The sequence below is a fragment of the Lytechinus variegatus genome, chromosome 13, assembly GCF_018143015.1.
Source record: "Lytechinus variegatus isolate NC3 chromosome 13, Lvar_3.0, whole genome shotgun sequence".
NCBI classification, from domain to species: Eukaryota; Metazoa; Echinodermata; class Echinoidea; order Temnopleuroida; family Toxopneustidae; genus Lytechinus; species Lytechinus variegatus.
Genome location: NC_054752.1, coordinates 28,377,851 through 28,395,925, shown reverse-complemented (window position 1 = coordinate 28,395,925; position 18,075 = coordinate 28,377,851). Strand labels below are relative to the sequence as shown.

The following is an 18,075-nucleotide window of genomic DNA, read 5'->3' as shown; positions in this document are numbered from 1 at the left end:
GTGTGTTTATCTTCATCATCTTGATGAAGCAGCATTTACTCTGGAAGAAGAACAAGAAGAATATCAGCTTATGACACAGGTATTGCGAGGTTAGAGTTAAACCTCGCACCATGGACCGCGTTTGGCAGTGGATTTCTATCTTGTGGGTCGCGCATGCTGCGATCCCACTTATGGTGTCCACAACTCATGCCTTTAATTTATGGCTTGATTTTTCTGTGCGTGGCGGCATGCAGTTAATGTTGTAAATCGGATCAAAAATCAGATCGAAAATCGGATCGGCAGTTAAGCTTCTAAAATCGAAATCGAATCGAAAATCGAATCGGCGATGTTTAAAAATAAAGGAATACATAAAACTTTTATTCTCGGTCGCGCGCATCTTCTTGACAAAGTCACAAAGACGAATGTTTAGGAATGGAAGTCGCCAACATGCGCGATCATTTGGAACATGTTTTAAAAGGGTTTTGAGGTGTTACAGCTTTACAACAAAATGAGTGATTAACCGAATGACGCATCTTCCAGCAAAGTAAAATAATTCTCATAGATCACAGGTCAATGAACGATCGGCGAGACATCTTTTTAAGCTGAGCTCAGCTCAGTTCGCTCATTATAATGATTACAGCCACGCCCAAAAACCATTCCAAAGTACACCCATTTTGTGAAAATAGCTTACTTGTATATCATTTCTCCGAAACAGTCCTCGAAAAAGTTAAGTCACGCCTCAGTATCGATCTTTCTGTATACCCACCCTCTCAACAATATCAGTGAATTACTAAATGCGCGCAAGCACACAATACAAGATAGTTTTGGGGCAGAGCCGAAAACTGGTACCGCCCAGACATGAAAGGGCTAGCGCAGAATTCTTTACTTTACCTTTTGGCATGTGCACGTGGTGGGTTTGATTGACAGTGCTATTCTTTGAATTAGCTCACTAGCTGGATTGATGATAATATCAGGGCAAGTATGGCTTACATAATACGTACAACACGCAACTCATCCATGCACACACACAGCTCTCAAATTCCCTTGCAATTATTCGTCCCTTGGTCGTGTGCACTTATGGGCGGGATTTAAGCAGGACAATCACTAGCATCATGGACCCTATTAGCATATATATACAACACATCATTCAATACACTTTTCTCAAACTCCCTTGCTATTCGTCCATTGTATACACTCATGGGTGGGATTTATCAGCGAAAGCACTAGCATACATAATACGTACAACACATTCATGCACCCATGCGGTCACACACAGCTCTCAAACTCCGTTGCTATTGGCCATTGTGTGCACTCATGGGCGGGATTTATCAGCATTTAGCACTAGCATACATAATGCATGTAATATTCATGCTCCCATGCGGTCACACGCAGTTCTCAAACTCCATTGCTATTGGCCATTGTGGGCACTCGTGGGCGGGATTTATCAGTATAAGCACTAGCATACATAATGCATGTTTTATTCTTGCACCCATGCGGTCACACACAACTCTCAAACTCCCTTGCTATTCGTCCATTGTATACACTCATGGGCGGGATTTGTCAGCACTAGCATACATAATGCGTACAACATATTCATGCAGTCATACACCCATGCAGTCACACACAGCTCTCAAACTCCATTGCTATTGGCCATTGTGTGCACTCATGGGCGGGATTTATCACCATAAGCACTAGCATTAGTAGCATACATAATGCATGTAATATTATGCACCCATGCGGTCACACACAGCTCTCAAACTTCATTGCTATTGGCCTGTGTGTGCACTCATGGGCGGGATAAATGACAATCCCAGTACAAGTACATGTTCCTTGTTTGTATTATACGATACATTCATCTAAAGTTCCACTCCCACCATACCAGTCAGCGCAGCTACCGGTAGGTCATAAGTAGGTCAACTTGTTGCGAGTCTTTTCTGACATTCCCGGAATCTGATTGTTCCAACTATTCCATTGTTAACAAGCTCTAAATAGAAAAATCTTGAAATATGTTCTGACTGCACTGTAAATAGATCTATGCCGATTTTTTATATCCGATTTTTTCCTTCAAGGGGCATGATCGAAGATCGGCAGGTGATCGCCGATTGTTGTGAAATCGAATGGAATCGGTTGCCGATTGCAAAATCGGTTACAAGCTTACATGCAGTGAACCCTTGAGTGAGGTTCTGATACCACCCCTCCTTCCATTTCAAATATTTTGGAATTTGGTAATTTGAAAACGGTATCCTATTGGCAATAGTGTGTTTCTCTCTGTTTTCTGATTTTTTTTTGGGGGGAGGGGGGGGGAAGTTTGCAAATTTTCAAAATTATTGATCTGCTGTTTTGAAAATATTTCTTTGTTTAAATTAGAAAATAACAGCTTTGAAAATGTGTCATTTTTCATCATAGATTTTTCGATTAAAATTCCCTTTGAAAATATTACCATGTTTTTTAACATATTGAAATTATTTTCTGATGCTTGCCTGTAACAGTGTGATATGCACAATGGGTTTGGTAATACTGTATAAGGCTCGTCGGTTATACAACTGTATTTTAATGGGGGGGGGACCAACATGATGTATATCATGTAAGCTACACATTTTGTTTTGGGGGTCAAAGTCAAATATTTTCACTCAAAAGATATGAGGAGTACTACCCTTTCAAATATTACTTTAATGCCATTTTGTGGATTCTTAGTGATATTTTTTCAGAAAAAGTATACTTTTCCATTTAAAATGCAAGGTCATGAGTATGCTATCAAATATTTGGTTTATTAGTTAAAGGGGAAGTTCACCCTGACAAAAAGTTTATTGTAAAAATAGCAGAAAAAATAATAAAAAATATTGCCGAAGGTTTGAGAAAAATTCATCAAATAAAAAGTTATTAGAATTTCAATTATTTGATTTGTGACGTCATATGCGAGCAGCATTCCTACATAGCGAATAGTAAAAAACCAAAGAAATTTCATTTTCTCAGAAAATTGAAAATGGTTTTCACTGTACCTTTTGTATATCAATAGACCAATCATTTCACACCCGATCATGAATAGAAAACAAAATTAAGTCATCAGGAACTATACAAAATTTGAAATTCATGCATTTTATATTACATAACACATGGGGCAGCTGCTCGTTTATGACGTCACAAATCCAAAACTTTGAACTCTAATAACTTTCTTACTCTTTTACGGATTTTCCTCAAACCTTCACCAATATTTTTTACTATTTTTTTCTGCTATTTTTACAACAAATTTTTCTTCAGGGTGGACTTCCCCTTTAACTAAGTCTATACTGCTTTAATATTTGAATGCTTGGGATTGGCATTAGATGACGTCATTACCCATCCTGGATCCTGGTGTAGTACATGTAGGTCTATGAAAAGAGGAAGTTTCATATTTAAAGGTCATTTTATAAGACAAATTTATTCACCTCGAGTGAAAAAAAAATGCAGGAAATATCATTTGTAGCTTTTTTAAAGGTCTGGGGAAATATCCATCAAATAGATTAAAAAGTCAATAGGATTTTTAATTCTTTGATTTGTGATGTCATATGCAAGCAATTTCCCCCATAAACATGGGTGGAAATCCCAGGGGGACAGGGGGGCGTGTCCCCCTACTGAAAATAGTAGGGGGACACAATGTCAAATGTCCCCTACTATTTGTGGTCTTCTATGATGGTAAGAAGTAGATCATTCAAAATCGAAATAAAACATGTACATGTATTTTAGGACGAGATGACCTTACTTTTGGGATGATAACTTTTTTTTGGGGGGGTTGTCAAATTTATTTTAGTCGAATTGATTTTAAGTTTGGGGTGATGACCTTTTTTCTCTTGGCTTCTCAAATTTTCCTGCCCCTTGTCCCCCTTACCTTTTGGGAGAGATTTCCGCCCCTGCCCATAAATTTATTTTTTTTAAATCAATGAAATATAACTTTCTAAAATAGTCAAAATAGTTTTGATTGTAGTACCTTCAGTATATCAACAGACAAATCATTTCACACCGGCTCCTAAAAAAGAAGTCATTGATAAAACAATTGAAATTGATGCATAAAAAATACTGGTACATGTACATGTACAATACATGTACATGGGGCAGCTGCTTGTATGAAAATATATGATTCGAATAACTCTCTCAAATTTTGATGGATTTTCCCCAAACCTTCATAAACATTTTGTTATATTTTCTTCAGCTATTTTCACAACAAACTTTATGTCAGTGTGGACTTCCCCTTATAAAAATACCAAAAGTTAGGAGCTTTGGGATCTAGACAGGTGTTGTCTAGACTCTAGAGTATGATGCCAGTCATCCCAAATATTGTTTGAGTAGAGATTAATGATTCATCTTTGGAGGCTGAATAGCATCTATTCTGGGCCTGTTTCATGAAACTTGTTTATAAAACAAATTTGCATTATACAGTTAATAAAGTACTGAAATCATTTGATTGGCTGAATGGTATTCTGCATATAGTCTTTGTGAATCAGGGCCCATGTATGTCAATGAACCACTGGGTCATTCCATAAAGGTCGGACGTACATTCGGACACATTTAAAGGCTGTATCTCCTTTGATTTGATAGCAGTGTTTTATTTTTTTAGTATATCATAACTTGTGACCTACAATGTAGGTTATCATTACACCATGACAGGGCCAGGCTGCAATATGAAGAATAGAAAATATGGGCAAAAATGTGAGGGGTCGGACGACTCGGACGTACATCAGACAAAAGCAGGTTTTATGCTTTTAGAGTTCATGTCAAAATCTCTGTGATTTTTGTGATGCAGGTACTAAAATTCTAATATGAGCTGTTAGCTAAAGGATGAATCTTAAAAGAAATGAAGTGCAGAAATTGATAGGCATTGCCTTGTTTTAGTTACAGGCTGATCTACATGTATTTGGGGTCGGACGTACGCGTTGAAGGGGTCGGACGTACATGTACATTGTGCAAAATATTTGCACACTGTACGTCCGACCCCCTTTGAAGATCAGTTACACAAAACATAGACATTCTAAACTGGATTTTTTTAAATATACATACTGTTTGGTTAGTTGTCTTTCACATAAGATGGAATTAACAAATGGATCTGATGCTGGTGAAGAGTTATGCTTGATTAAAGTTGACATGCATTCAGACAGTGTACGTCCGACCCCCATACTGATTTTCTTACAGTCAAATAAAATGCTCCTCATATCTATTACAAATGATTCACTGGGTTTAAACTGCTTCCATTTTGATATCTACATTTTTAGATCACATCAATAATGAAACAACACAACTATTCACACAATGCAGGATATTTTTACTGTTCAATTTCAAGTGAAATGTATCTTTTTTAATGGTTTGCAAAAGACATGACAAAGAATTTCTTCAACATGAAAGAACTTGTCCTGGAACAAACTTTGTTTAAAGAAGGTGGGTTTCCAACCATGAATCTTCCCTGATGTTGCAATCAATTGAACATGCAATATGACCTTTTGACCCCTAGATGACCTTTGATCTCTCCATCCTCAAGAACACATGTAATTTTTCCCACTGATCGTTGTGTTCCAAGTTTGGGCAAAATTAATACAGAAATATGTCATTTGACATTTTTACACCTAGGTGACCTTTGACCTCTCCATCCTCTTAAACGAATATATGGTACTACCCACTGATAATTCGTTCCAAGTTTAAATACATTTGAATCCAATTCACATAAAAAACTAGCGTTATCGAAAGTTAACTTTTGACCCCTAGAAAGCTTGAACAGTTGACCTTGAAATAACAAAATGAGCAAAAGTGACTTTTTGACCCCTAAATAACCGTAGAAATTATCATCTTCATCAACAACAAAATTGTATTACCCACTGATTTTGTGTTTCAAGTTTGAACAATATTGATGCAAACAAAAAAATTAATTCAAACAAAATCTGTCAAAAATGACTGAATGGCCTCTTATCTTTTGATCTTTTGACCCCTAGATGACCTTTGACCTCATCAACACACACATGGTATCAACCAAGGATCATTTGTACCAAGTTTGAGCAAGGTTGATGCACAAATAAAGAAATGAGAACAAGTCAAAATTAAATGAACAACCCTTCACATTTTCATAACTTACACCCCTATAGGCAAAAGTAGAATAGTCTAGACATCCATGTATCATTATAGCAAATGGGCAGATCTATTTCCAAAAGAGGGGCAATTGCTGTACCTGAGATTGAGGGGAAGGGGCAATTTCTTATTTTTATATGGAACTTCTTTGTTTATTAAATTTCTCATGTATATGTAGGTTTTTAATTTTGATTTTCTTTTTTAATTTACTGCAGGCTATTATTCAGTCATAATTACCACTAAATTCATTAAGTTATAAATGTGATAATTTGAGATGAAGGAAGGCAGTTTCCATTGAATATGCACACAAAACACAAATAAATCCCCATTTCTTTAAGATGATATCATCATTTAAAAATCTACATATTGTCAAAAATGTGTGGTATTCTTTGTGAAATTGGTCTCAAAACTTGTGCAAGACTTCAAAGAAAAAAACAATAAAACTATACAGCGATATCAAGGTGTGTTAAAAAACTATCATGCAAACTGTTAAAGATGGAAGGTGAATTTTGCCCCCAGTATTTCTTGGGTAAAGAAAATACAAAAAAAGGTCATTTTAAACTAGGTTGAAATTGAAATTTGTATTCAATTTTGAAAGACTGATATGAGTAAAAGATGTTATTATATTAAACTTTTGCAAAAAACATCTAAGCAGTGAAAGATAACTTCATAATAAAAAAGTTTCAAAGGGGTCGGACGTACAAAAAAATTGTACGTCCGACCCCCACTTAACTTGAAATCCTGGACTAGTGGTGAGCTACCTTCTGGTGTATATATTAAACAAACCAAGCTTGCTTTGCATCTGACTTTGGGAAAATTTATCTGCTTTTGTTTTGCTTGTAAGAAAAAAAGTGTATGTAAAAAGGGGTCGGACGTACATTTGAAAGTGCCTGCTTTTAATATATTTGGTTTAAAAAATATAAGAAAAATAGAAAAAAACCTAACTTATATTTCAGAAACCTGACATACCAACAACTTGGACAACATCCAACTTTGATTATTTCAAAGCTTATAAAAGGTTTGAAATTTGTTGCAAACTTGACCTTTTAAAATAAGTAAAATTCAATTTTGTTGCTATGGTGACTTCAATGCCTTGCCAAAATGAAACGATACATTGTTTGAAATTATTTCTTTCAGATTTATACATTTCAGTGTCCTAGCTTTCAAGTGATACCTAATTTGTTCTGTTTGTACCATTTTGAAATTTTGAACAAAAGGTTTACTATTTTATGGAACTGCCCCACTGTTAAATTCCGGGAAGGGGGGGGGGGGTGGCGTGAATTGCATTGATCATGCAATGATGCAAATTGGAAGAAGAACTGTCCTAAAAAATAGGAGTCGCTATTCCGTTGATAATGTTTGCAATTATGCTGAATTGGTTTCCAAACTAACTCTTTTCAGCATTTTTGAAAGAGATTTGTGCTCTGCACAGTACATGGATGTAGGATATTTTTTTGTATTCAACATTCATTTGGCACTTCACAAAGTTTTCAAAATACATGTAGTCTTTGATCAGTGAAATATACAAAACAACAACAATATGTACATGTATGGTGTCTCCGGAAAAAAAATACTTTTTTCTTTTGGGGCTGATGATTTTACTTCCCATGTTTCATATGTAACAATTCCCTGAGATCCCGTCACCATAGAATCATGTAGAAATGTGTATTGTACTCGTAAGTACATGTACTTCATTTTACAAGAATTGATTTACATAAACAATTACAACCAGAAACCAATATGACATGCCATGAAGTACACCCCCCCCCCCCTCTCTCTCTCTTCATTTTTTCTATAAATTATTAAAGGGATGGTCCGGGCTGAAAGTATTCATAGCTTTAATAAAATTCACTGAGCAAAATGCCGAAAATTTCATCAAACTCGGATAACGAATAACAAAGAACTTTATTGAAATTTAAACATAGCAATATTTTGTGAAAACAATTGTCATGAATATTCATAAGGTGGGCTGATGATGTCACATCTCCACTTCTTCTTTTGTATTTTATTTTATGAAATTAGGTTTATTGAATTTTTTTTCCTCCAAGAACTTGAAAAATTGGATTGACAACTGATTTAGTGCATTAGATATGAATTGCTGCAACTTATTTCATTATAAGGGAGACATATTATTTACACAAGTATGAAATAATGAAAAAGTATGATTTTATGTAATAACATAAGAAAACGGAAAGTGGGGATGTGACATCATCAGCCCACCTAATGAATATTCATGACAACTGTTTTCACAAAATATTGCCAAACTTTAAACTTCAATAACTATTATTTGTTATCCGATTTTGATGAAATTTTCGGCATTTTGCTCAGTGAATTCTACTCTGTTTTAAGATATAAATATTTTCAGCCTGGACCATCCCTTTAACATTTTGCAAAATGTACTCTAAACACATGTATAGTACTCTCTTTTATAAACATTGTTATTCAAGCCTATGAGCTGATATTTGATCATTTCCAAATTTGCACATAGTTTATGATTATGTGTGCTACTGTATGCTGGTGTACATGTATGTATGCATGCAATGAAGTCAAGAGGCAGAGTCTGAAGTTCAATGCTGTTGACATTAGACCGACTTTCTACCATTTTCCAATCCTCCCATATGGTGGAGATTTCCTGTTAACCTTGCCACTGTACTCCATTGACTGGTCAAGCCATATAAATCAATCTGTTTCATAAGAACCTGGAGGAGCTGTATTATTTTGAAATATACATGTAACCCCAGAAAAAGATACCGGTAATCTTTTTCAGTATATCATCATTTTCCTCACATTTTTAAGGAAACGATAGGAAATGTCGGATGTTTATTTTCCTAAATAAGGGAGTGTCCATTTCATGAACATTGGCACCATTTTGATAAGTGAATACCTCAGGTTATTATCTCAAGTGAAAATTTAGCTAGTCTATTTCAACTTTTCATCTTGACTTTGATTTCAATTATGCACCAAGTGCTATTAAACATGATAAAAGTAAAAAAAAATCTGGTTTTCTCTACCCGACTACAGGATTCTACAGATATGACCCATCAAAGGATGTCACGATGCAACTTATAAGAATTGCTGCTTTTGAACTTGGACCTGGCTGATCCAGTTGAAATGTTCTGACCCTCATCCTGTCATCGGGGTCAACAAACTTCTTTTACATCAGACTTGAAGGTCAATACACTTTTCAGCATGTGGCTAAGGATGCTGAGGTCTCGACCCATCCACATGGCACTGGTGTCGGGGATAAGTGTCTATGTTCTTTTGACTGTCATTGGGATGTTGGTGCACAGTGGCCAAGAACAAGGTACCCAAGCGAAGCAGCGGTACATTGATCTTGCAAGGCGTGTCCAACGAGGTGACCAGGGAATCGCTCTCATGGACAACCATGACACCGGCATTAATAAAGAGGCCCTTGTGGCTGCGCCAGGGGGTGAAGCCAACTTCATCTACCTTGGGAAACAGGGCGAATCGCCTGTGGAGTCGGGCAAGCTAAACAAGATCGCCAATATGTTAGAGAACATCGAGGCTAAGCTGGACGATCCAAAGAAAGACGGCAATGTGAACAAAGATTTCAAAGACGTTAAAGATGCCATCAGGGAAATGATTGGAAAGGGAACAGGAGATGTAGAACAAAAAGAAGAGAAAGAACTGAAAGTGGTTTTAGAACAGCCTGCTGAGCCAGAGCGGCTGGAAAATGTTGGCATTGACGCTTTGCCCTTTGTTAATGATCCATCTCAGTCAGCTTCTGTAAGTACAGTACATGTTCCACTCTTCTATTGCCCTGCACATTTTACATCGTACATCTTACTGATATATTTTTGTATTAGACTATCATTATCATTGTAATTTTCTTTTTATCATGCCTGCATATAAAGCAGAGCGAGACTAGATAGGCGCCGCTTTTCCGACAGTGGCGGCGGCGTCAACAACATCAAATCTTAACCAAAGGTTATTTTGAAATGTCTTCATAACTTAAAAAGTATATCGGCCTACTTCATGAAAGCTGGAGATAATGGTTACCAAGTACTACTGAACTTCCTGCCAGAGTTTGAGGTCACATGACCAAGATCAAAGGTCATTGATAGGGTCAATGAACGTACACCATGTTTGGGGAATCAACATCAAACTCTTAAACCGAAGTTTATAATGTAAGTTTTTGAAATGTCAGCATAATTTAGAAGTGTATGGATCTACTAGTGCATAAAACTTGGACATACAAATCAAGTATCAATGAACATCCTGCCTGAGTTTCATATACTTAGTAACATTACCAAGGTCAAAGGTCATTTAGGGTCAATGAACTTTGGCTATGTTGCAGATGTGTGTAGATCTGGTTCATTAAAACTTGGACATACCCTGTATTAAAGAGTAATCAAGTATTACTGAACATCCCTTATGAGTTTTTGGTCACATGACCAAGGTCAAAGATAATTTAGGGTCAATGAACTTTAGATTATGATGGGGAAATCAAAACAAAATCTTAACCAAGGTTAAGTTTTTAGCTCATCCGGCCCGAAGGGCAAGATGAGCTTATGCCATGGCGTAGCGTCCGTCGTCTGTCGTCCGTCCACAATTTCAAAATGCTACTACTTCGCCATTTCAAGTCGGATTTCAATTCTGTTTGCTTTATATGATAGCACTAGGTGGGGCATTCAAAACTTCTACACAGAATTTTGAATTTCATTAAATATGCTAATTTATGCGCATTTTTCAAAATTCACAAAAAATGCTACTTCTTCTTTATTTGTAGACTGATTTTGATTTTTTTTGCTTCCATCTGGTGGAGCTTCATGAGGTTCACCAAACTTCTACACGGAATTTTGAAATTTTGACCGGAACAATTTTTATGCTAATTTATACGAAATTAATTTATGCATAATTTTAAAAATTCAAACAAAATGCTTCTTCTTTATTTGTTGACCGATTTTGAATTTTTTTCCTCCATCTGGTAGAGCTTTATGAGATTCACCAATCTTAGACACAGAATTTTGAAATTTTGACTAGAACAATTTTTATGCTAATTTATGTGAAATTAATTTATTCATATTTTTAAAAATTCACATAAAATGCTTTTTCTTCTTTAATTGTTGACCGATATTTACTTTTTTTCTTCTTCCATCTTGCAGAACTTTATGAGGTTCACCAAACTTCTACACAGATTTTTTGAAATTTTCAGTAGAAAATTACTAATGCTAATTTATGCGAAATTTATTCAGAAATCACAGAAAATTCCTCTTCTTTATTTGTTGACAGATTTTGATTTTTTTGTTTTCTTCCATCTGGTAGACCTGCATGAGGTTCACCAAACTTGTACACAAAATTTTGAAATTTTGTCTGGAAAATTATTTATTCTAATTTATGCAAAATTTATTCATAAATCACAAAAAAAATTCTTCTTCATTTGTTGATCAATTTCAATTTTGTTTGCTTTATATGATAGCTCGAGGTGGTGATACAAAATTTTAACATATAATTTTGAAACTCATTGAATCTGCTATAATTTATTCATATATTTTCAAAACTCACAAAAATTACTTAAATTTGTTGATTGATTGTGGTTATTTTTGTTCCATCTGAGAGCTACATTAGGTTCACCAAGGTTCTACACAGAGTTAAGAAACCTTGACTAGATAATAATTAATACTTAATTCATATGAAATTTATTCATAGATCACAAAAACTGCTTATCATTTCTTCATCAATTTCAATTCTATTTTTTAAATTTATGTCACTACAATGTCAACTGGGCTGAAATCAAAATTGTGTTGAATTGTGTTGCGAGATGCCGGATGAGCTCCACATCATTGATGTGCTAGTTTTAAATGTCATAACTCTGATAGTATATAGATCTACATGTAGTTCATGAAACTTGGACATACGAATAAAGCATCAGTGAGCATCGTGCATGAGTTTCAGGTCACATGACCAAGGTCAATGAACTTTGGCCATGTTGGGGTACATGTATTTGAATTGCCATCATAACTTTGAAAATTTATGGATAGATAGTTCATGGAATGTGGACATAGCCACATAGGGGTAATCACTGAATCACCAAATGTCTTGCACGTAAGTCTTTTGTCATACATTCAAGGTCAAATGTCATTTAGGGTCAATAAACATACCGTACATGTACATGTAGTATTTTATCATAATACATGTTTTTAAACTCAGCACTGCTGCTACATGTATATTGAATCGTAAATGCAGGCGAGACTACCAGAGGCGCTCCACTTGTTAATAAGAATATAGTTCAAAACTCTAATTGGCAACTTTTTACAAAGAACACATGTACTGTACATGTAGTTCTTGTTGAAAGTGTGAAATGGCCGTGGACTTTACTAATACTCGGGCTCTCAAGAGTCTCCATCGTAATGTAGAGAGATCTTGTACACACTGAGCGTGAATGGACAAGCCCCCTAAATTATTTAAGCTATTTTTAATAAGTGATTGATCTTAAATCTGATCTTACAAAGTAATCAATGCAATCAAATCGCACACACATACATGTATACATGTATATGTGGCAATCAGCACCATTTGTACAGTCGCTATTAAAAAGCTGGACAGTATGTACATGTATACATGTACATTGGCAGTGGTCATCAGATTTTACAGTCGATCTTAAAAATCTTTCTGATTCCTGCTTTCTAGATTGAAACCACCAGAAATAATAGAATGCACATTGTATGTACTGTACATTGTAATCAGGCTGCATTCCTGATTAATCAATCTTTTCAATATTACCTTCACAGTTTTTACAGAGCTTACTCAGAGACCACTTGAATTGCCCTGAGAACTGTTTGTGGTTTCGCACTACCAGACTTTAAACTGAGCTGAAGCCATTTTGTAGAAAAATATGAGCGATTTTAAAACATATCCTGGTGCTCTGTTTTAGTGACCATGGTTTTTTGTCTTACATGTACATGCAGATTTCATTTGTGAGCTATTTACATGTAGTAATTAGTATGTGTTTTTAGGCTGGGCTATTCGATATCTTCTGAGTAAGTACTGTATTAGGTATGAATTCAAACATGTACAGGATATGCATGTAATGGACTTTTTTTTGCCACATTGGGACAATTGCTATATTTTGGGGGCTATTTCTTTAAAAATTCAAGGGCTACTTGTAAAATTCAAGGGCTACTTCTTGTAAAATTCAAGTGCTACTTCTTGTCCATCGAGCAATTACATTGATCGACAAATGTACAATGTCCCATAATTAAATTTCTACATGAACATGTTCTTGAATATTAAGACCTGTGGTAAATCGTGGGGCAACTTTGGAAAAGATGGTCGCACATGATTAAATAGAATCATCCTATTTTATGAATTTTAGGGGTGATTTTGGCTGTCATGAGGTCAAAATTGTCACCCTCATGGATTTCTTATCTTACTTACAATATGTACATGTAGGTTTTGTATGTTCCTTGACTTTCTTCGGGTGATGACCTCGTGCACATGTTCTGATCAAATAAGTGATTAATTTGACAGGCTTGAAAGGCAATTAGGGATATTAATAGGCAATACATTGTAATTGGCAGATTGCCTCATCAATCAAAGCCAAAGATATTCAGGATAAACTGTTTGACTTCTGGGATTATGCGTTCAGTGTTTGTACTTTGTACATGTATTATGAGATGAAGTCAAAATTTGTCTTTTAGGATGCTTTCTATTCATTTTCATTTTATTGATATCTTTATCATGTAATCATTGGAAACTTAAATAATTCTGGTGTGATAATGATAGTGGAATATTTGGCATGTATCTACTATGAACTCTCCTCTTCCTTTTGCTGGTTTTCCTCATTATTGTTCATAAATTCACATAATTTTCAAAATTAATTTATAATGGAATTGTTCTTTGTCCATATAATAATAGTTTAACATTGATGGATTTTAATAAGTTGCTCATCTCCAATTAGGCCTTCAGGTAGATGTAGATGTACATGTAACGTTGTTGCAAAAGGCATTGTATGTATGAAATCAAGATTACATTTGTATGAAATATCACATATTTGTATGAAATCAAGATGACTGAGATACATTTTGAAATAAAAATGAATTCTCTTTATTTTTCCTCCTGCAGCAATGTCCAAAGACCGTACAAACTCTTGCCAAATATTCAAAATGGTTCCGTACGCGTTACGAACATGGGATCAAACTCTTTGCCAACTTGGATGACATCAAGTCCTACTCAGTATACCATAAGCTGGAGCATTACACACCACCGTTTGGCTTCAAGAGGACGAAAAGAGAACGTAAGTGATATTTCTTGCAGGCTTACGTCTGCCAGTGCAAATGTATTTCAAAATCTCCCTCAAGAATGACAGGAGAGTTTGTCTTCAGAATGAACAAACTTTGACTGATACTCCTTTCACAAACCCATTCTCCAATTATCCGCCTAAGAGTAATGCGGATAATTCAATAAAAATTGCATTCACAAACTCCGAAAATAATCCGCACTATTTTTTACGAGCGCCCGACCTGAAAAAGGCGGATAATTGTCATGGCAACTGCACACACCCCCTCCGATGGGGTTGTGTTGGAAAAGGGTGACCTTGTGACGGCACCATTGCAATTATCCGCATTACTTTGGAAATGCGTTCATTATGCGGATAATTGCAGCATCGAAATAATGCGGATTATAACTCTGGTCCCGCTCCGATTTTACGACCAAATTATGCGGATATTCCGCATAATTGGGTTTATGAAAGGGGTATGATACATGTAACTATGTTTTGTCATACAGAAAGAGAGAGAAAGAGATACACGTAGGACAGAAACAGAAGAAGAGAAAATGGGAGCGAGAGGACAAGCATGGGCAACTGGGTCTGGTACTTGGTATGATTACATGAACATGTTATGTTGGCCTGCAGTGCCATAATTATCAGCCAAGGTTGAATTAGGAACTGAAACAGTCAAGAGGGACGTCCACACTATCAAACAAAAATACTTTATTTGCATCTCACAGTCCAGTTGCCAAAGATTTTTTTAAGAAATATTTTTTTGTTTTCCATTGGCATCTCAAAGGAATAAAAAAACAAAGAATTAAAAAAATCATACTTTTTGTACAAATAGAGCAGGAAAGATCATAAATCGTCAGATGCATGGACATTGCAAGAAATTCTGACAGGAGTTGAAAAAAAAGTGTTTGGATGTTTTTGTTGCAGTATTGGCAGTATTGTTAATTTTTGTTATAAGGATGTTAATATGATGAATGCATGATTTTGCCCTTTTTTCATTGAATATTCAAGAAAAGCTCACATGTTTTCATAGATTTAAAAACATAAATATATGTAGCACACTTTATTGAGGCTAGAACCGGATGATACCCTCTCTACACTCTCAAGAGTATTTTTTTTTCTTTAAAGAAACTTGACTCCTTGTTCCTCAAAACACCTCTAAATTATTTCGGGCAGATGTATTTGTTTTCCCCAATTAATATCTCATCTTTAATGTTTGCAAATCTTGACAACTACATGTCCAAAAAAAAGAGGAAAGAAAGGCCTACTATCCTTCGTGACTTGCGTGATACAATGCAACTTAATCCGACGTTGGTCCCATGGACACGGTTGGCCAGATTTTCTTAATACAACTTTGCATTAATTGCCATTCCCTTTGATTCCACTTTTCATGCTCAGTGCAGTGATGTACGAAATGCCATCTCTTTTTACAGTCTTCTCCAGTAGGGTATCATTGTCCAAGAGGGAGGGAGGGGAGGGGGGGGATCAGTTTTAGATCAACAAGTGGGTTTTCACACAAGACTACATATGTAGCTTACATACCGGGTTGGACTGGCATTACTTTTTGCCAGTACAACTGAGGATGAATAATTTCCTCTATACTTTTGAAGTACATGTAAAGGCTGCGTATATTTGTTTATATCCTACTTTTAATAAGTTAGAGCAATTGATCTTGATAATCTAGTTCTTGTACTCTTCAAGTTCATTCTTTTTTTAATCTGAACCAAACCAGTTGCACTGACTGACCTACTTTTCCTGAAGCTCTTAGCTCCGCGCTCAGTGCGCGGAACGCGTATTAGTGCTTGTGCCATCATGATCTGTGACGTCAGTGGAGTACATGTAGTCGACTATTCCATCATTGACGTCACGGAAGAGCACATTTTCTTCGGTGAGCGTTTCATTTTCGACATCATCGCAAAATAGTGAGAATATGTTTGGTCACATGCAGCTGTTTTAACCAATCAGCATACAGGATTTAATTAATGTAGGATATCTTGCTATTTCAATTCCTGAACGAGAGGGCCTTCAGCACACAAGTCCTTGTACATATGCAGACTGTGTGTTCAGACCATTACATGTAAAGCTCGGGTGATGGGTTGCAAAGCAGATGGGGAAGGGGGGGAGGAGACCAATGGATCTTCAAACAAAAACAAGTGCAGTGGAAATGAACCCTGCATGTACACATTCGTGCATGTACATGAACATATTTGTGCATGACATTTTAAGCCTGGAATGGGGTTGCTTGATTTAATTATTAACGATGTAAGAAAACATTTATCAATTCAAGGTTGTGCCGTCATCACCCCCTCCCAGTCTCTATCACTAATATCGGAACAGTACATGTTTGTTTTATTAGGTCTACATATTGGGTAGACACTGTAGGCCTACACATAATAAGCCTACATGATACATGAATGGAAGTCTGGAAGCCTCTATTAGGTAACAAAGAAAACTGCTTATTTGTACTGCACTTTTTATGTCATGGTTGAATAGGTACGTAGATTGCCAATTTGTCCACTCACCACATGGTCTACTTTCATCATAGTCTATTAAATGTCATTCCGTCAATCAACATTTCGTCTAACAACCATTTGATCCAATATTTGTCCAATCATCACTTCATCTACAATGTACCAGTAATCACCATTTCGTCAATGACCATTTCGTCTCATATTCACAACCAGTCAGTCTAACTCTAAATTTCATTCATTTTGGACAATTAACACTTACCGGTAGTCCAATTAGACCAAAAGGTACATGTATATGGATTAAATGGTTATTGGGCCAACTGGTTTTTAGACAAGATGGTGTTTGGATGAATTGATACTTTGGATCATGTGGATAGTGGACGAACTGATGGTAGACCAAATGATAGTACATGTAGATGAGTTTGCAATTCAACGAATTTGCATATGAATTGGAAATAAACCCTTGAATACCGGAAGTGTGAAATATAGTGTATCGTGGACATGCTCCACTATTCTTGTCCTAAATTTACTGAAGATGGTACTGCACCAGCCTGAGTTTGCCCAATCTCGAGCCCGATCAGCCCTCTTCGCGATTAATCTCGAGATTCAAGAAATTTACCCCTTCTCCATCATTGCAAGAAGAGGAATTTTTGCCTGAGCGAGGCATCAATGCATTATGGTCTGACACTGTGAATAAATAATCCTGAGTCGAATCTCGAATGCGTCTGCACCTGCAAATTAGCAGGATAATTCGAAAATAGCACGCTATTTTGCAAATAATCCTAAGTTAACTTATGATTGCAATCTCAAGATTTTATACACAAATTTTCAGAATGTCAGTTTTATTTATTATTTTTAAAAGCATCCATAATGGAGCCTAACTCTATTCAGCTTTGTGCTTCATCTTAGTTGAGATGATTCCCCCCCCCCATTTGTTGTTGTTGTAATAATCTCTATTCCTATCATCAAGATGATGCGCAGAACTGTATGTATGCATCTTGCCTATTATTTCTGGGAGGATCTGTTTTACCATTAAGGGGGTGCTCCGGGCTGAAAATAACTAATTCACAGAGCAAAATGCAGAAAATTTCATCAAAACCGGATAACAAATAATGTAGTAATTTAATTTTTAAGTTTAGCAATATTTTGTGAAAATAGGTACATGTATATGCTCGTCATCATGAATGTCCATTAGGTACATACACATGTAGGCTGATGTGATGATGTCACATCCCCACTTTCCTTTTTTCTTACATGACATCAAAATTGTTTCATCTTTCATACTTATGTGTAAATGTG

At 35.9% G+C, this 18,075-nt stretch overlaps 1 protein-coding gene across 1 annotated transcript in view; it reads left to right on the top strand.

Moving 5' to 3' along the window:
* The window catches only part of LOC121425872 (alpha-N-acetylgalactosaminide alpha-2,6-sialyltransferase 2-like), a 62,755-nt gene that overhangs the window by 839 nt on the left and 43,841 nt on the right, over positions 1-18,075 (top strand). The window contains exons 2-3 of the mRNA XM_041621955.1: positions 9,088-9,813; positions 14,152-14,323. Coding sequence (XP_041477889.1) covers positions 9,256-9,813; positions 14,152-14,323 — 730 coding nt within the window. The 5' untranslated portion in view covers positions 9,088-9,255. The remainder of the gene's footprint in view (positions 1-9,087; positions 9,814-14,151; positions 14,324-18,075) is intronic.